This window comes from Lindgomyces ingoldianus, assembly GCF_010093535.1.
Source record: "Lindgomyces ingoldianus strain ATCC 200398 unplaced genomic scaffold BDR25scaffold_13, whole genome shotgun sequence".
In the NCBI taxonomy this organism is placed as follows: domain Eukaryota; kingdom Fungi; phylum Ascomycota; class Dothideomycetes; order Pleosporales; family Lindgomycetaceae; genus Lindgomyces; species Lindgomyces ingoldianus.
Window position 1 is genome coordinate 225,837 of NW_022985174.1, and position 17,014 is coordinate 242,850.

At 50.5% G+C, this 17,014-nt stretch overlaps 7 protein-coding genes across 7 annotated transcripts in view; 2 read left to right on the forward strand and 5 right to left on the reverse strand.

Moving 5' to 3' along the window:
• Positions 1 to 234, reverse strand: part of BDR25DRAFT_342286 (kinase-like protein) — a 3,576-nt gene extending 3,342 nt beyond the window's left edge. The window contains exon 1 of the mRNA XM_033693705.1: positions 181 to 234. Coding sequence (XP_033548386.1) covers positions 181 to 189 — 9 coding nt within the window. The 5' untranslated portion in view covers positions 190 to 234. The remainder of the gene's footprint in view (positions 1 to 180) is intronic.
• Position 235: 1 nt separating this feature from the next.
• Positions 236 to 1,205, reverse strand: BDR25DRAFT_354078 (uncharacterized protein; the record flags this gene model as incomplete). Its single annotated transcript, XM_033695252.1, has 9 exons — positions 236 to 297; positions 381 to 420; positions 456 to 484; positions 547 to 676; positions 788 to 850; positions 898 to 946; positions 1,010 to 1,041; positions 1,073 to 1,102; positions 1,158 to 1,205. The coding sequence occupies 9 exons, from the start codon at positions 1,203 to 1,205 to the stop codon at positions 236 to 238; spliced, it is 483 nt and encodes a 160-aa protein (XP_033548387.1).
• A 3,728-nt stretch (positions 1,206 to 4,933) lies between these two features.
• Positions 4,934 to 6,541, reverse strand: BDR25DRAFT_342287 (MSF1-domain-containing protein). Its single transcript, XM_033693706.1, has 2 exons — positions 5,909 to 6,541; positions 4,934 to 5,830 (listed from the first exon to the last, which is right to left on the reverse strand). Exons 1-2 carry the CDS (start codon positions 6,059 to 6,061, stop codon positions 5,387 to 5,389), a joined length of 597 nt encoding a protein of 198 aa, XP_033548388.1. The 5' UTR covers positions 6,062 to 6,541; the 3' UTR covers positions 4,934 to 5,386.
• Positions 6,542 to 7,079: 538 nt separating this feature from the next.
• BDR25DRAFT_303067 (uncharacterized protein) lies at positions 7,080 to 8,219 on the reverse strand. The gene is made up of 2 exons (XM_033689932.1): positions 7,797 to 8,219; positions 7,080 to 7,751 (listed from the first exon to the last, which is right to left on the reverse strand). The coding sequence occupies exons 1-2, from the start codon at positions 8,139 to 8,141 to the stop codon at positions 7,332 to 7,334; spliced, it is 765 nt and encodes a 254-aa protein (XP_033548389.1). The 5' UTR covers positions 8,142 to 8,219; the 3' UTR covers positions 7,080 to 7,331.
• A 1,131-nt stretch (positions 8,220 to 9,350) lies between these two features.
• Positions 9,351 to 10,215, reverse strand: BDR25DRAFT_303068 (uncharacterized protein). Its single transcript, XM_033689933.1, has 2 exons — positions 9,759 to 10,215; positions 9,351 to 9,697 (listed from the first exon to the last, which is right to left on the reverse strand). Exons 1-2 carry the CDS (start codon positions 9,844 to 9,846, stop codon positions 9,546 to 9,548), a joined length of 240 nt encoding a protein of 79 aa, XP_033548390.1. The 5' UTR covers positions 9,847 to 10,215; the 3' UTR covers positions 9,351 to 9,545.
• A 296-nt stretch (positions 10,216 to 10,511) lies between these two features.
• Positions 10,512 to 13,504, forward strand: BDR25DRAFT_303069 (BRO1-domain-containing protein). Its single transcript, XM_033689934.1, has 6 exons — positions 10,512 to 10,689; positions 10,742 to 10,979; positions 11,035 to 11,089; positions 11,137 to 12,606; positions 12,655 to 13,057; positions 13,109 to 13,504. The coding sequence occupies exons 1-6, from the start codon at positions 10,682 to 10,684 to the stop codon at positions 13,404 to 13,406; spliced, it is 2,472 nt and encodes an 823-aa protein (XP_033548391.1). The 5' UTR covers positions 10,512 to 10,681; the 3' UTR covers positions 13,407 to 13,504.
• Positions 13,505 to 14,441: 937 nt separating this feature from the next.
• On the forward strand, positions 14,442 to 17,000 carry BDR25DRAFT_20999 (uncharacterized protein). The gene is made up of 2 exons (XM_033684625.1): positions 14,442 to 15,863; positions 15,913 to 17,000. Exons 1-2 carry the CDS (start codon positions 14,627 to 14,629, stop codon positions 16,905 to 16,907), a joined length of 2,232 nt encoding a protein of 743 aa, XP_033548392.1. The 5' UTR covers positions 14,442 to 14,626; the 3' UTR covers positions 16,908 to 17,000.
• The last annotated feature ends 14 nt before the right edge of the window (positions 17,001 to 17,014 follow it).

Here is a 17,014-nt window from a genome sequence, read left to right on the forward strand (position 1 = left end):
CAGCAGCATACCTAGATACAGAGGGAATAACTTACATACTATAACCACCAGAAAGGCTAGTATTAGCTATCCATGCACAGCAGCATACCTAGACACAGAGGGAATAACTTACAGTCTATAACCACCAGAAAGGCTAGCATTAGCTATCCGCAAAAGAATACATGTATCAATCTCACCTACGTTACTCATTTCAAAGACTCTATAACTATAGATTGTTTATACAACTGGAATCTGTTCAACTCTCTGGTAAGCGCTCACCCCTTAAACTTCCTTTTTCTCGAGCTAGCTCACACCCAGCTAAACAATTGGGGCAGTTTATACTTGCGCTGCCGTATGGAATTTAAAGTCTAGATGAGACAGGTAGAGTAGAAATGGGAGACTGTGACTTAGCGGCTTGAATGTTAGGTCGAAACCATACCACTAGTGGGTCTGTGCAAATTTACCCCTCATTCCACGTGATCAAAATCCAAGGCCCTAGATCCCCCTATGCTAATTAGCAAAGAGCACATCTTAGTGACATAGTCTGTAGCGCTGCTAGTAGTCCACCCATAAGCAGATACGAGATAATCGAGCGCAGCGTTGATAAAGGTCTAGCAGTTTCTGAGAATATGGACAGCACCCTGTAGGGTCTAGGGCGGGTCGAGGTTAGCCGCATTGCATCAGAACAAACCGCCTTCTACAACAGCATGCTTAACGGCGTTGCTGTTCTTTATCGCATGTGTTTATACCAGCCCTTTATCCACAGAAAGAAAGAACAAGTTAGAAGATTAATAACATCATATCACACAAAAGTAGCGTCACCACAAATGGAAGCAGCTTCGCTAAAAATTAGAACTGCATTGGGAGCGTTCTCACGTTAATTAAAGCAGAACAGCATCACTTTAAGAGCTAAAGCACTATCGCATTAGACGTATGCATTGGCCACACGTTTTCTCTACGCTCTATGCTGTACAGATTGCGGCGTCAAAAGGAGTAGCAAAGCTTGCAGAGAATGCAAAAGTACACTTACAAGTCAGCTATTGTGAACATTTTCCCTATATGCTTTCCACCGCTAGCAGGTACGATGGTCGACTAGAACCAGCCACACCCTTGCCATAAACGTCTAGAATGGATGGCGTTGGGAAGAGATATAAAGATCATTTCCAGTGACAGAAGACGACATGCAGCCTAAGATAGCGTAGTGCCGTGCTAAGCATAGCCAGCATCACAGCTTTGCTAGTACTCATCCCTTATAAACATAAACAATTCTAACTCCTTATGACCCTTAAAGGTTAAACTAGAGCACATCTCTACAACCTTAAAGATTGCAGTGCCCATGAAAGAAGCTATTAGTTTTTTTACTATACAACAGCTGTATTACCTAAACATATCAAGCCTTTCTACCTTTATATGCGCTTGTAACAACGGCGTTCCGCCAGTGACGCTTAACCCACTTGCTGAAGCACAGGCTTTAATTTCAGGGCCGCCGCACTCTATCTTATCTTATACCTCTCTTACCTCTCCTATTGTATCGTATTCCCCTTCAACAAGCTGAGACTAGCTCTCGGCTGCTGCTTGGTCTTGGAATAGGCTCTGGTGGGCTCGAAATGCATGAGGACGTGGCGGGCTTGATCAGGTCTTTCGTTCAGTCGGCGGAGGGGATAACGGTGGATTTTTGGGCTCGAGAGCGACGTGGATGGTATGTCTCCATGTTACGAAAGTAGGTATCAGTATGCATTGGACCGCATCTCGAAGTTGTACGATGGCTGTGTCGAAGCTGGTTTCGACACACGTTGGCTGACTAAACAAGCGCCAAGCGCCTTAAGTCTTGACACTGCTCCCAATCCCAAGCCGGATTTAATTATATTCCGAGCGCTTGTCGCATTCGCCGGGATCAGTCATTTGCTTCCGCTGGAAGTACCAATCGACATGGCGCCCTTGCATAGATTTGCCCACAATAGCGCACAGAGAGCTAATACTGACTTCTGAGCGTCAGAGGGAGATTCTAAAGCTCAGACAAGGTTATTCTATAAAGTTTAGAGTTATAAAGGCTTAAAGTTAGCGCTGTACAAATTAGGTCTAGAGGCGACAATGCAAACGTAATTTTTAGAGATGAGCAGATGATAAACATTCAGAATTAGCTACAGCAGATTGTTTTTATTAAAATATAGCAATATTTCGTTGTGCACGTGGCTTTCCAGTTGCTGAAAGTTAAGAACCCCAGGGTGTCTCACTACGCAGGGATGCACGTTACAATACGCTTTCAAGCGTCTCGGAGATGCTAGCCATGGTTGGAGGATGAGAATTGTTTTTCTTCCACATCTTCATCGATTTCGAGGGGGCTGAACAAGGCGCAGGACAATCCGGTTCAGCCACAGACATATCTCAGAAGCAACTTTCTAGAGTCTTGCATTCGAAATCCAAGACAAAGTTCGAGTTGTGAGCATCGAATGCTCCACCAGCCCCTGAAATTACGACGTCTTCCATGCGAGGAGACCGGTACCCGTTACTTCGCATGACGCATCCTAGAGAGGAGGTGCTCGCCATCGCCGCATATGTAAGCTCTTCGAATCAATGCTAACTTCCAACGCCCAGCTCTTCTCATATTCACCCTAACTGTAGCTTTTAGTCATGCCTTTACGAAAGCCCACGGCTCCCCAACGTGAGATTCAGTAAATTCACATCTATATAGAATTTGACTGTTACTATCTCCACAACCACCCCCCTGCACCCTTTCTAGTAGTCTTCATTAGATTTGTATCATGCGCTAGTATCTCCTCCTGCTGTTTTTTGCAACATTTTTAGCCCTGTAGCTGTTGTTATAACCGGTCAAAGTTGTCACTTTTACCTGTGCGGGACCATCAGGGTAACTTTATTCCGCGAATCTCTAATGCTATTTCTACCCTCTTTTCTTCTTTTCTTCTTCTTCTCTCTGTACTTTCTCCCTGTACCGTCTCCCCTCACGAACAGTATGTATTTTGTTACTATATAGTCTTGCTACAGGTGTTAACAACTGCAAATATAGTAGGTATATACTTTTTTCATTGCCAGTCATTTCTTGCCACGTAGTCCCGCTGCAGTTCTTAGAGACTGGCTGTACGGTCCGTCGCCGTCCTTGCTGTTGTCTGCCTCCGCCTCTCTATCGCCGCAAAGACTCTATCATGACCCACCGCAGCCTCCTCCACCGCCTGCAGCTATTCACCTACTTACTCCTATAGATGATAGCCTCCAGGATAAGGATCTTCTTGCTGCTGTTACAGACCCCTCAACTATTTTGCTAGCACAACTGAGCACAACTGCTAGTTCCGCTTCTTGAACTGGCGCTTAACTATAATGGGCTGGTGCCTAGGGGTACCAGCTAGAGCTTAGCTGGCAGCGTTAGGAAAGGCATAAAGCAAATTGCAATAAACTCCAGTAGATTGCAAGTAGATTACAGCAACGTGCGGCAAACCGCCGTACCACCAGGTGTGTTGCAAGTGGCGCTAGCTTGTTGACAACGCTACCCCTACAACAGCTAGGTGTTGCAGTATAAAACCTGGTTTAGTAGTAAGGACACAGTTTTCTTCACTAAATTCAACAATATTTCTACTTTTCCCTCGCTGGCCCTCGGGACTGGAAAATGGGCTGGTGCCTTGGCTAGAGATTAGCTGGCAGCGTTAGGAAAGGCATAAAGCAAATTGCAGCAAACTACAGCAAACTACAGCAACTTGTAGCAAACTGCGGTAAATTGTAGCAAAATGTAATAAACTGCAGTATATTACAGCAACGTGCAGCAAACTGCAGTACAGATCAGTTGTGTTGCAAGTAGCGCTAACTATCTTGTTAATAACGCTATCCCTAATCTAGCTAGATGTTGGGTATAAAACCTGGTTCAATAGTAAGGACACAGTTTTCTTCACTAAATTCAACACTATTTCTACTTTCCCCTCGCTGGCCCTCGGGACTGGCATTTTAATACAGCATTCATCTCTTTCTCCGCAGTCATCAAACCCGGCAGCTTGGATTTAATCCCGGGGAGACAACGTGACGACGATGTATAGAATATTTCCTCAGGACGCCGGCCCGAGCCTATAGTAAGAGCTACTAAGTGTTTTAGAGACTACTCGTTGGACTGAGAGAGTTGTGAGGACCTAAGCGGAGAGTAGAAATTGCAGAAGATGCCAGCGAAGAATTGGAGCACATAATATACGGGAGATGCTCACCATCACGCCTTGATTCCTTCACACCACAAACACTCGCATCCCCTGGAATCCCCATTCCTCCTTAGTCGCCCAATCCTAGACTAAAGTTGCATAAACTGTGCCCAGTGCCTCCCCCTCCCAGCTACGAGTTTTCTGTCACAGTCGTTTTGAAGCCCGGGACCTACGCCCCGGCATTTGTAGACGTGTAAGCCTCTTGTAAACCTCCACCCTGTTCCCTTCTAATAATTCTACCACCTCTAAACTTCCACACAGCAGCATAATTCCGCGCTGCTTGATGTATAATCCCATTCCACTACGGCGCCAACTTAGATCCCATGATGGTAGCTTTGAAGTCCCATAGACAGACATAGAGACCGCAAACATGAAGAACTTTTGAATTATTTTTGAGCTCAAGTCTCAAAGAGAGCCATTGTTATCTAGACCTAGTCTTTTCAGAGGTCCGTAGCGGACTTCTTTGCAAAGTAGAGGGGAAGGAAGAGCGAAGAATGAGCTAGGTTTATACAGAACTAGGTTGATACAAGGCTAGGGCTGGGGTTGGATCTATGATGGATATGACATAATCCAGAAAGACATGCACGTGAAGCCATGAGCAAGATGCGGGACAAGCAACCTAGAGGATGACTTTGCATGTAAAGGCCCATGGAATCACGGCGATTTCGACGCAAGGACCGAACAGGGCCTAACACCACATAACGCAGCAAACTAGCTTTCCAAGAAACTCACTCACAAAAGCTCTGCAAATCATACCAATACGTTCATGAATTACTCCATTCCAAACCAAAATCTATGTATAGCTAGCAATCACCATTCAATGCAATTGCTCTGAATCATTTCTCTCTCATCTATCATCTAATCAGATTTCGCATGAACAAACGAGGTCTAAGTCCCCCAAATTGGGCCCTCGAGGATCTTTGAAAAGCGAGGGTATTAGGAACGCCTTGCCATGCCATGTCATGCTATAAAACGCCGGGAAATCGAGTACTTTTGCCTCCTATGACTGGGAACGAGAATAAGGACGGAAATAGAGTTGTAACGCCGACATCTAGAGCGTGGAGCTGGGGTGAAACAGAGGAGGGTGGTAAGAGGATATTTATAGGCGAGCCGAGTGTGGGGTTGTAAATATGTAGGTATGGCTTGCCGATGACGAGCTGCAAGTCTTGTTGAGAATAGAACCAGAGATGCTGAGGGAATCTGGGGGCGCGCGGTTATATCCTCGCCTCTTGGAGAATCTTAGACTCTTGTTGTAATCTCAACATCTCCCGCTGTTCCGCAAACACCTTCCGACTCATCTCGAGCACCATTTCGAATCCCTCTTTCCCTTTCGCCGCGTTCTGCTGGAATCTCTCCACCGTAAACTGCTCGATGCTGTTCTTGATCTTCTGCCAGCCGCCACAAAGCGCGGTGATCTCGGCGCGCTGAACGAAGTTTGTTTTTGCGTCGGGTGCGGACGATGAAGGCTGGTACACGCACGTCTCCCGCACGGAGAGCACGTCTGACCACGTTATGTTCATTGCGCACATGGTAACTTTCTTGTGCGCGGGGTCAACGTAGGATGTTTCATACACGAGCGACGTGTCTTGGCCCCCCAGAATCGAGAGTACCCATTTCGGTGCTGATTGCTTGCAGGTGATGAGGCGCTCGGTTCGAAGCTATATAAAGAACGAGTCAGCGTGAAACGAAAATTATGGTGACTTTGACGGGGCGGTGAAGGAGCGGGAATCACTGACGATGCCGGTGTGAGGGTCTATTGTCCGGGAAATTGTATCGACGGCGATGACATGCGGTGTCTTCTCATTCCAGGGCCCATATTTGCGCCAATTCGATGTCGAGACTTCTTCCCAGGAGTAGTCGAATTCTGAGGATTGTTGGAAGATCTTCATGGTGAACCGGGAATGCTCGGAGACGCGGTGAAGGGAGAGGCGACGAGCGGGCGCTCAAGCCAGCCACCAGGCTTTGATCAAAAGCTAGTGTGCTCCGGATTGATAGCAAAATAGTGGGATTAACGGGGATATTGGGGTGTCGAGTGTTGTGTTGAGTCGCTGATTGAGAATTTAGGGAGGCGTCGATAAAAAACTTCGGCGCGGGCTCGGCAAACGGAAAAAGCAAGGACCAACGAAGCACCCGGGGGAGGCAATATCGGGAAAGGCGTAGATGCAATCGTACAGACCGACAAGTCACAGAAATCCACTCAAGTGAATGTATATAGGTGAGCGGTGAAGCAGTGCAACAGACGGCGTAAAGGAGAGTGAGGATAAAAAGAGTTTGAAGGGCTTTTTTGCACGGAGACAAGGGATCGCTTTTATTTTGGGGGAGTCGCTGACGGAATTCGCGCGTCGAGGTTCCAGTCCAGCCTGTGAAAGCTTTTCGGCAGCCACAGCCCAGCATTTCTGCCCAGCACTTTGCCCATCCGCTGCCACACATCCGGCTCCTCGACTATCTAGCCCCCGCCCCCCCGAATGCACCGCTGATCGCCTGCTCCAGCCTTGCCTTGGTAATTACAATATCTTTCGCGCTTCTCCAAATCTTGGTTGTCGCTGACGTTCGTATCGATCCCGACTCTGTCCGTATGACGCCCTTGTTTCCTAATTTCTGGCGTCTTGTTGGCCAAGCGCAGCCTTGACGGAGAATCAATTCAGGGCATCGCGGGGATGAGCGAGTGTTGCCGCATCGGGCCTCGGTTTACGATCGCGGGGTGTGGAATGCTGTTCGCACGGGGATGTGTCGTGCGAGCTTGAGCGGACGTCATCGGTTGGAGACTTCTTCGCTAAAAGATGGACAGTGACTGATTTGTAATGGAGAGAGGCATCCTTTTGGCTGTCCATTTAATTCTGGACAAGGGCTATATGGCTTGCTGTTTCTGTCACAGAGCACTAATCAAGGCAAAAGATAAATGGTCGGGAAGTAGTAGTGCTTGCTGCCTTTTGATAGCTGCCTGTCCCTTAGCGTGCCATCGCCGTCGTCTATCTAGTAGTACAGTTCAAGCGCGTAACGGTCCGCCGTCATGCATTGAAATAATATACAGTCATAACAAATGCTTCTGTATGCTTGCTTAAGCCAAACCAGGAGAGGGGTATAAAACTAGAGGTGAGTAAAACACAAACGCCGAATATGCTAGCTATGCAATGCTTACGAAACACCTGCTCTCCACGGCTAGCCGTCGTACTCTTCCAACCCTGCCACTCCAGCTGCTGTCAGCGCGCACTCGACGGCTTCGCTTCTGTCCCAGAAGTACTCTCTCATCCATGCCGTCACCATGTCCATGGCTGTCATCGCAGAGCTGCTACTCCACAGGTTGCCGTGTCTGGACCACCGGGTTTCCTGCCAAGAAGTCTCGGGATATCGTTGCTGCAGGTGTGCCAATTGTGAAGCAGGTGCGGCTGCTCGTCTTTCGTGCAGAACTCCTGTCTGCACTAGCGAAAGAACGCCTGATGAGATGCTCATTATAGCGATTAGATTAGGATTAGATGCTTGAGTGGTGATAAATTCCGAAGCGGAGACTGGGAGTTCGTCTGCGGAAAAAGATCCAGGGATTATGAGGATGTCGAGTTCCGGCGAATTGTCAAATGAGTTCTACGAATCGTTAGTTGAGCCCGTTTTCCTGATTCAGAGGCTGACCGTGACCGGTATACGGGTGGAAGACGTGACAGGAGAAGCACCCTCCCCCCTCTCGTTGATATACCGGATATCGAGCTCATCCACGGCTTGGTACAACGCTGGCTCTGGAGCGTTCAACTGGCTGATGCGATCCCTGCCAATCATGGCCAGCATGTCGACGGGTGCCAGATCAAGCAACTGAATTCGTTCCTGGCCAAGCAGGAGGACCCCAATTTTCAGAGAGGATTTTGAGGGAGGGTAGTGATGTATATTCAGGTCTTCCTCAGATGTTGATAATGTTGTACAAAAATAGAAGAGGTCTGCTTGTGAAGGGAGCTGCGTGTATCCTCGAGGAGTTGAAGTCATGGGTAGAAGGACAATAATGAATGACGGTGATGATTAACAGAGTCTTGATTGGTAAAAGCGATGATAAGGAAAAAAAAGGAAGTCATCAATGGAGAAATGCGAGAGTGGACTGACTGACGTTCTTACGTTGAAGCCTGAGGATGGAATTTATGTACGCCATGGGAGGGAGGCTGGCTGGGAGCCGGGAAAAGAATATTTGGCCATATCTAGGAACGCGTCATGACTAGAAATGAATCACACGCCAACTTGGGGCTGTAACAATATGGATCCTTAGAGATACGATATGTGCGTAGAAGCCGCACGGCTCGGTTCCATCCTTAAGGCTGGTCCGGTGGGATCGCTTAGTCGAGGAACGTGTGAACGGCCCTCCGCGCTTCATCGTGCCGAGCACCAAACGGTGTATGCTAAACGGAGAGTCAGAGGCGCGACGGTTCTACATACCTGTTTGGCTTCAAGTTTACGTTCCTCTGCTGAAAGTCTAGTAGCATTGCCTAGAACCGCCGGGGGTACCACGTCCACAGGTGCAACCCATCGTGGCCCGCGCTTGAAATTTCGTCCAAGGACAAAACTATTAGGAACAGTACTCTCGAATAAACAGCCCAAGACATCCCAAATGGCACTCGTTACAATGCATTGCGTGTGACTTGCGTAGCTTGGTGCCTAAGGTACGCGTGCTTTGCAAAATGGCTGTTAGAGGCTGTCAGGCAGCAGAATTCTCTGGCCTTTCGTTGGAATAACCTTTGCCGGGAGCGCGGGAACACCGGAATACGAAATGACGGATCCCCAAGCTTGCGAGCGTCAATGACTCTATCAGATAAGATTCGATGGTTGTTTCACGGTGACTTATTCGAAATAGATGAAGGTGGATGAAGATCGTGGCTAAGGAGACATGTCCCTGAGCGGACGTGGGAGAAGTCGGAACAAACGTGGACCAACTTCCCCTCTGAGCTGCTCACAGGAACGCCAAATTTTCAGGCACAAACATTTGGAGGTCATGTGGCAAAATTACGATGAGCTCTCGGGAAATAAGAGGTGGCGGAGATGAAAGCGAACCGTGAGTCAAAATTGATGGATTAGAAATGCGCTTCTGGGGAAATTTTCAACCCGGTTTGACCCTTTCGACGCCGCATGTGACCCTCTCAAAGAGTGAGGAGAAGCGGTCTTGGCCCACAAGGGGATGAATGAAGCACTGGACCTTGCAGAGCGATATTGGGTTCATGGAGTTTATTCAGGGCCCGAACCACCCCTTTCTTCTATATCCCATATCCCACCCAGAAAAGACCCAGTACATGGTCAAGGCATCGGGGAGCAAGCCTGTCACAACATAATGCCAGCCAAAAGACCCATTGTTCCTCGTGATACAAATGATACCCAGAACTCCAAAGACAGAAATTGACCAGCGTTTTATACATCCATCGGATTACCATCGGCCTCTCCGGACTTCACGGTTTTGCCAGTCTTCTTGATCTTTTCGAGGACGGTGGAGTAGTCGAGGGAGTCTTCAGCGACAATTTCGGCAGTCTGGGTATCTAGAGACACGTTGTATGATTTGACGCCTACCAAACGAATGTCAGATAAGGCGGGGAAAGAGGAGGGAGACAAGTGTGCGTAGCTCACCATCCAGCTTCTTGAGCACACGCTCGACAGCACCGGAGCAGCCTCCACAGCTCATGGCGACATTGAATTTGTAGGTGTGTTCCGCCATTGCTGTGGATATGTGTGGATAGGAATCAGACTAGGTTATGTAGAGCTGAGGGCAACTGCTCGTTGTTTTGGGAGGGGGGTAGGGTGCTTGGAGGGGCTGCGGGGTACTTTGGGTTTGATGAGAGTGATGGAGACAGGGTCGAATGTGACGGGCGTTGGCGGGCTTTTATGCCTTGCTATGGTCGCTAGAAGCGGTCGGTCACAAAGCACGGAAGCGGCAGTGGGAATGAGCAAGTTTCGCGATGGTGTCGCAATCCTCTAGATTACTCTAGATTGTGGCTGCTTCGCTGGCATATAGCCACTCAAGGGAAAGTCGCTGAGCCATCTGTGAGACTGGCGACGCTTCACTAAAGTCTCGCGCTTGGTACCTTTGTATCAATGGCGCAAACCGTCCGGAGGCGCTATGGCAAGTGACGAGGTTCACCGCCGGCAAACAGTATCGTGCGGCGCAAAATGTGCTCATGGAATGGTTGCGGGATGATCGAGGCCCAAAGCGCAACAAAACTGTCACTTTGAGATCTCGGCACTCTAATTAGGGCTGCCTCGGGCATCCCTCCATCCTCGTGTGGCGCGCCATCCCTGTCGCGACGTCACGGGCCAAGCGGAGCCCCCACAATGGTCACTTTTCTCTAGTACCTCAGTAAACAACAACCAACGCTCCAAATACATTTCCGATCAGTGGGAGGCTTCTTCTTCTAGCCTATGAATTCATTCTAGCATCGTCCTAGGGATCACCTGCCAGCTCTCTATACGCCCGCAGGCCCCCCCAAACGTCCTACCTCACTAGAAATAACGACGACAGCTCCCCCTCATTCCTACTCGAGGGCGCCTTGGATATGGCTTCGTATGCCGCATTTTCTGCCATTCCCTGCGCGTCTACTGAATAGCTTTTCTAGAAACATCCTATTCCTCCCGTTCCGGCGGTCTCACTCTGTAAACCTATCCGAAGCCATTAAGCAATACATCTCCTCCAAGTACGACCAGCACCCAGACATGTTTACAAAGGACTTGGAAACAATCGACAAGCTTCGCTCTACGGCGATCCACGCTCAGGACCCCCATCCGAGCAATATCCCAAAGCTACAATCCTACGCTGCACAGCTCGTTTGGATCAGCGGGAAGTTCCCTATTGATGTAAGCTAGGGCTTGATCTAGGTCTTTAAGTGCTAGCATTCTGATCAGGAGGTAGATTGGTGTAGACTTTCCCTGGTACCCCGCGCTGGGGTACAACACAAATCGTCCAGGTGCGGAACCTATATTCCTGGCCCAGCGTGTCTAACAGTTTCTCCAGTTTCCAAGAACAATCTCCGCTTCGAACTCGCCAACATTGTCTTCAACGTCGCTGCCATGTACTCCCAATTAGCCATGTCCTCGAATCGAAGCACATCGGAAGGCTTGAAGCTCGCTGCCAACAATTTCTGCCTCGCTGCCGGTGTCCTCTCTCATCTTCGGGATAAGATACTACCCGAACTGCGAACATCCCCTCCTGAGGATATGGATACTATGACGCTCGAGAGTCTGGAGAAGTTGATGCTGGCCCAGGGGCAAGAATGCTTCTGGCAGAAGGCTGTCAAAGACGGACTGAAAGATGCCACCATCGCGAAGCTTGCGGCGCGGGTGTTGGATTTATACAATGAGGCTAGCGACGCTGGAATCCAGTCTGATTCCGTTAGCAGCGAGTGGATACACCATATGACGGCCAAACACCACCATTTCGCTGCAGCGGCGCAATATAGGGCTGCTTGTGACTGTTTGGAGAAGCGCAAGTATGGAGAAGAAGTGGCCCGGCTCCGGGACAGTCTCATCTGTGTCAATGAGGCTCTTAAGGAACAAAGGTACATCAATAAGGCTGTGTTGGCAGATCTGAATGGGTTGAAAAACCGAGTAACGGAGGACCTCAAGCGAGCGGAGAAGGATAACGACATGATATATTTGCTGCCCGTGCCGCCGAAGTCTGAATTGAAGATTCTTGACCGAGCAAACATGGTTGTTTCCAGAGTGCCGAAAGAGATATCAGACTCGAATTCGATGCTGGGCGATAATGGAGAGCTAGGGCAAGCGCTCTTCTCCAAACTAGTCCCATACTCTGTTCACCTAGCGGCGAGCATCTACGTCGACCGCCGTGACCGCTTGGTCAACAACACAATCATCGATGACCTGGAGGTGTTGACGACTCAGATTCACGAGGTTTTGAGGAGCCTCAATCTTCCAGGATCGCTTCAAGCCCTCGAGAAACCGCTTGGGCTGCCACCAGGGCTCATGGCACATGCCGAGGAGATACGTCAACAGGATGGATTGAATCGATTGCTTCGCTCCATGGAGGATACAAAGAAGTTAAAAAAGAGCGATCAAGCCATCTATCACGAGGGCTGTGATATTCTCAAATCGGAAGCCGCAGAGGACGAGGCGGCGCGACGAAAGTATGGAACAGATCGATGGAATCGACCACCATCCGAGCAAGCCGCTCCAAAACTGTACGCCCAGATTGGCGAGATTGATGGCTACTTCAAGGCAGCTGTAAACAGCGATAATATTGTTAAGACAAAACTGAAAGAGAATGAGTTCCACATTAAGCTACTGAATGGCCCGGACCACGAACTAGAGAACTTTGTTCCAAGTGGCCGAAGACCCGCAATCACAGGAGTCGTTGAGCGAGAAGCGGGGAGACTTCGAGGCTGCTTCAATGAAGCGAGCCGATTAGAGAGTAGGAGGAGGCGCAAAGTTGAAGCTCTAAAGACCAAGGCCAAACAAGATGACATAAGTGAGTAGCGCGCTTGTTTCAAGAAACATGATACTCATAGAATTATAGATCCCGAGCTGCTCCGCGAGGCCGCTCGCCTAGAGCGGGAATACCCTATGCAGAATATTGAGGCTGTACAGTTCGAGAACCTCTTCGATAAGCGACTGCAGATGTACGACGTGGATCAAGACATGGTCAAGGAGGAGGCGAGGGAGCAGGAAGAGGCAATCAAGCGGGTAAAGGACGCAAATGCAGCCTTCGTGAATGCCCGCAAAGGGGATCAGTCGACGAAGCAGCGTGAACAGGCCTTGCAGAGTCTGGAAAATGCTTATTTCAAATACAAGGAGATCATCTCGAATCTCGACGTGGGTAGGAAGTTCTACAATGATCTTGCCAAGATCGTTAGCAGGTTCAGAGACGACTGTCGGAGCTTTTCGTATCAGCGGAAGTCGGAAGCGTCGCAGGTCGAGAAGTCAGTTCTGCCAAGAGTATTCTTAGAGAAAGCAAAACTGACAATTGACAGTGACATCGCAACAGCAATGAGCTCACTAAACCTCCACCAGGCAAACTCTAGCTCTTTGCAGCAGCAACGGCAAGCAGAAACCCAGAACCCACAATATGGGGTTGATGCACATGCTGGGGAGCCTCTGATGGCTCCCACTCCGACGAGAGCAAGTGTAGGGCCGCACGCAGGAATGTGGACGCCCGAAGTCGGAATCAGGTTCGCAGGTGCACCAACAGCAACAAGCAATACTCGACCAGCTAATGGGCCACCGCAAGGCGGGCGGTGGGATCCTGCCAAAGGTCTTAAATTTGGATAGTTGCTCATCAGGTGTTTGATATTCGATACATATTTCATTTTGTGGATGATAAATGCTCGGCAATAAGAATGCACGGTGCCTGACTAAGGTGGAGGAATCAGATCACCAGAAGCGTGCTATTATTAACAGCGGCATGCATGGTGATGCAATGCAGCCGTTGGGAGGCATCCAGCAAGTGATAGAGGGTGTGTGATGCGTAGAGAGGACGCCGGGCGAAAATGAGCGTGGGTCGAGGTTTGAATAAGAAATCTGCCTTGAGGTCCTCGAGGCAGCCTTGAGGTGTGTGGCAGTGCTGGGAAATCACATCTTTGGGTTTGGGGCCTCTCCAAACACGCGGCGCTCACTGGTCACATTTGGTGAAATCAGCATGACTGGCGTGTGAATAGCTAATGTCCATTGCATGGTCTGATCGCGGGCGAGTATTCTGTGACAGTGGCAGATAGCGGGGACATGACGGGACATTTCCCTTTGACCAAGGGCATGAATTCCACCTTATCCGATCCAATTGACAAGAGTGAACAAGTCTCTTAAGCTAATACTTAAACATTCTCAAGAAGGGCGAGGCTGAGTAGGGCCCTGCTCGTGAAGCATTCTCCGTCTGGGACCGAAGGACTCCTCGACAACAAGAGTATCTCAACATCGACCTCTGTCTCTAAACGAAACAACCCCAGAAAGCGACCAACAGGCTCGTCTATTCTTCCACCCGACCAGCTGCGGGTACGTGCAATTCACTCCGGCACACGTACGCCTTCCTCGCGCAGTTCGTCGAAAACGGCCTCGGCAGGTGCAAGGTGCCGCTCGGAAAACGGCGACTGGAGCCAGGTCGTCCACTCGACTTCACCTGTTTCATCGCGCAAACTCTGAAACACGAGCGACTCTTCTTGACCCTCCAGTCCCGCTGGCAACCGCTGCCGACTCTCGTGGGTTGCTCATCCAGGGCCGGCCGAAATCAGTCTAGCACTGGTATTAATAGGTCACTCGGTGGGCTGTGTTGACGCTGAGGCTGTGCACCGCTCTCACACACTCACTCACCAGCCTCAAGGAACCTCTTCCCCGTCTTCTCAGGCTGTTGTGTGGACCAGTCAGAGTCTGCCTCTCTTGACGCCGCTCGTAGCCACGTCCGACCGTGCCTTATTCACCACAGGCGATCGTGGTGGTCAAAGCGCGCGGCCCTCCCCATATCGCACTCCAAGGATAGAACACGCCGCACGAACGACATCATGGATCCCCAACAGCGCGGTAGGTCGCCCTCAGCGGCCCAGCGCGCTCATATAAGACACTCACCGTCCCCGTCCCCTCATGCGCCATTTCATAACGCCTCTGGCTTGGGGCTTGATCAATCGCTCCCCACCAACGACCCGTACTCGACTCCCTTCAACGCCCAAGTTACCACCGCGGGACAGAGCTTCGACACATCGTCGCAGTACCTCACCACCACCCAGTCGCAGCAGTTCTCACAACCTTCCGCCGTCGCCGACCCGACCTTCCTGCAGGCCACTCAGCGCATATCAGCGCAGTCAAGCCCGCAGTTCGGGCCGCAAGGCAACCACCTGTCACCCGAGACCCTCGACCTTAACAACACCGGCAGCAACGTCGGCTTCGACAACTTCTTCCAGAGCAGCAACGTCAATCAGGATCAGGCGATTGATCCTTCCTTCCTAAATAACACTCTCGACCCTCAGCTGCTCGACAGTCAGCAGCAGAATCAGTCCGTCGACCCCTCCGATCTCATGAACCAGATGGCGACGACGCAAGCGCACTCACCGACTCCTCCCCACCTCCTCCAGCCTGGTATGAACCACCAGCAGACACCTAGTCCTCATGCCTCTCCCAGCATGAGTCAGGGCGCATTCCCATCGCCTTCGCACTCTCGCCATGCGTCACTGGATCCCAGCGCAGCATACGCACAAGGCCCGGGAAGTGAATGGGGCGGCATGGCGGCCTTCCGGGGACATCGAAGAACACCATCAGAGACATATTCCGACGTTTCGTCGGCTCAAGCCTCGCCGTATCTGGGGAACAATGACAGCTTTGATCACGATAACCACTCACCACTGTTGAACGCCCAGCAGGACCCTTCGCTATTCCAAGAAGTCATGCAATTCGGCCAATTCAACCTAAATGACAATCATGCCCATGTCAGCCCCGGCCACAGTCCACATATATCTCCACGATTGTTGCCCCAGCAGCAGTCGCTTCCTCAGTTCACCCCCTCTACGTTCGGTCTGAACCCGGGAATGAATAACCACTATGGAGAGCAAAATCTAGGGATATATCAGCCACAGGGGCAGGAACCGTTCCCCACTATTAACCAAGGCCCTGGGCCCGAGTTTGGCCAGGCTGACACTATGTCACCCCCAGAGATCAACATCGACTTTGCCCCACCATCGCGGCAAGCGAGCTTTGAGCCCGCCAAACCGGGCCACCAAACAGATGCTTTGAGTCCCCCAGATCGATGTAAGTAGTGTCTAAACTGTTCGCGCATACTTCCCTAACAGCGCTGTAGCCCGCAGCCGCAATCGAATCCGCGCAAAGTCCGACCCATTCAGCAGCGCCAGCTCGCGTGCCTCTACGCCTGCTTCGGAAGTGAACCGATCACTGTCTCCCAGTGCTGCAAAGTCCCGCTCTCCATCTCCATCGACCAAGTCTTCGCGACGTTCATCAACCTCTAGCATCCCCCACCGTGATTACATCCTAGATCTCGCAGACCCATCTAGGCCCACTTCCGGTCAAGCCGGTGATGGCTCGAACACGAAACGCACTCAGAAGCACCCTGCGACCTTCCAGTGCACTCTATGTCCAAAGCGCTTCACTCGTGCCTACAATCTCCGGTCGCATTTACGCACCCATACAGATGAGCGTCCGTTCGTGTGCAGTGTTTGCGGCAAAGCATTTGCCCGACAGCACGACCGCAAGCGGCACGAAGGTCTCCATTCTGGGGAAAAGAAATTTGTTTGCCGTGGTGTGCTCAAGGACAACAATAACTGGGGCTGTGGAAGGCGATTTGCTCGTGCTGACGCTCTTGGGCGGCATTTCCGATCTGAAGCTGGTCGTGTCTGCATACGGCCCCTCCTCGAGGAAGAGGCGCAAGAAAAAGGCAATTGGGAGGGCCAGAACCAATCAATGGACAACGGAAATGGCATGTTTGGCGGTCCATTGCCGCCTCAGAATTATGGTGGCATGATGCCTCCACAACCTGGTTATGAGGGGTACCCGACAGTAACTGGCGGGATGGATCCCTCAGCCGGATCAGCTATGCAGCAGCCGCAATATGGCCTCCCAGCTGCTCTGTTGGCGCAATACCCTGCTCTTGCTGGAATTCAGTGGGACCAGTTGCCCCCTGGTCCACCGGAAGACGTCGAAGGTGACATCAGTGGCCGGAGCAGCTTCGACGCCAGCAGTGGAGGCGAACTCTTCGAAGAGGAAGAGGGTGATTATCCAACTGCCCAAGCTGTGTACGGTGGCGGCTGGGCAAGTGACTACGAAGCAAACGCGCGATGATTCACCATCCGTGCTAATTGCTTCTTGGGATTCCCATGAATCGGGCGTCACCTTTAAGACTTATTTTCTAACTTCTTGAACTCTCAATTACTTTTTCTCTTTAACTT

What these genes read in the sequence shown, in the direction of transcription:
- BDR25DRAFT_303069 (XM_033689934.1), top strand. An exon ending in GCGGGAAGTTCCCTATTGAT is followed by an intron (nt 10,980 to 11,034) that starts GTAAGCTAGGGC and finishes ATCAGGAGGTAG; the next exon opens with ATTGGTGTAGACTTTCCCTG. An exon ending in GTACAACACAAATCGTCCAG is followed by an intron (nt 11,090 to 11,136) that starts GTGCGGAACCTA and finishes CAGTTTCTCCAG; the next exon opens with TTTCCAAGAACAATCTCCGC.
- BDR25DRAFT_303068 (XM_033689933.1), bottom strand. Translation starts at nt 9,846, where the DNA reads ATGGCGGAACACACCTACAAATTCAATGTCGCCATGAGCTGTGGAGGC. An exon ending in TGTGCTCAAGAAGCTGGATG is followed by an intron (nt 9,698 to 9,758) that starts GTGAGCTACGCA and finishes TTCGTTTGGTAG; the next exon opens with GCGTCAAATCATACAACGTG.
- BDR25DRAFT_303067 (XM_033689932.1), bottom strand. Translation starts at nt 8,141, where the DNA reads ATGACTTCAACTCCTCGAGGATACACGCAGCTCCCTTCACAAGCAGAC. An exon ending in CCACCCGTATACCGGTCACG is followed by an intron (nt 7,752 to 7,796) that starts GTCAGCCTCTGA and finishes AACGATTCGTAG; the next exon opens with AACTCATTTGACAATTCGCC.
- BDR25DRAFT_342287 (XM_033693706.1), bottom strand. Translation starts at nt 6,061, where the DNA reads ATGAAGATCTTCCAACAATCCTCAGAATTCGACTACTCCTGGGAAGAA. An exon ending in TAGACCCTCACACCGGCATC is followed by an intron (nt 5,831 to 5,908) that starts GTCAGTGATTCC and finishes TTCTTTATATAG; the next exon opens with CTTCGAACCGAGCGCCTCAT.
- BDR25DRAFT_20999 (XM_033684625.1), top strand. Translation starts at nt 14,627, where the DNA reads ATGGATCCCCAACAGCGCGGTAGGTCGCCCTCAGCGGCCCAGCGCGCT. An exon ending in TTTGAGTCCCCCAGATCGAT is followed by an intron (nt 15,864 to 15,912) that starts GTAAGTAGTGTC and finishes ACAGCGCTGTAG; the next exon opens with CCCGCAGCCGCAATCGAATC.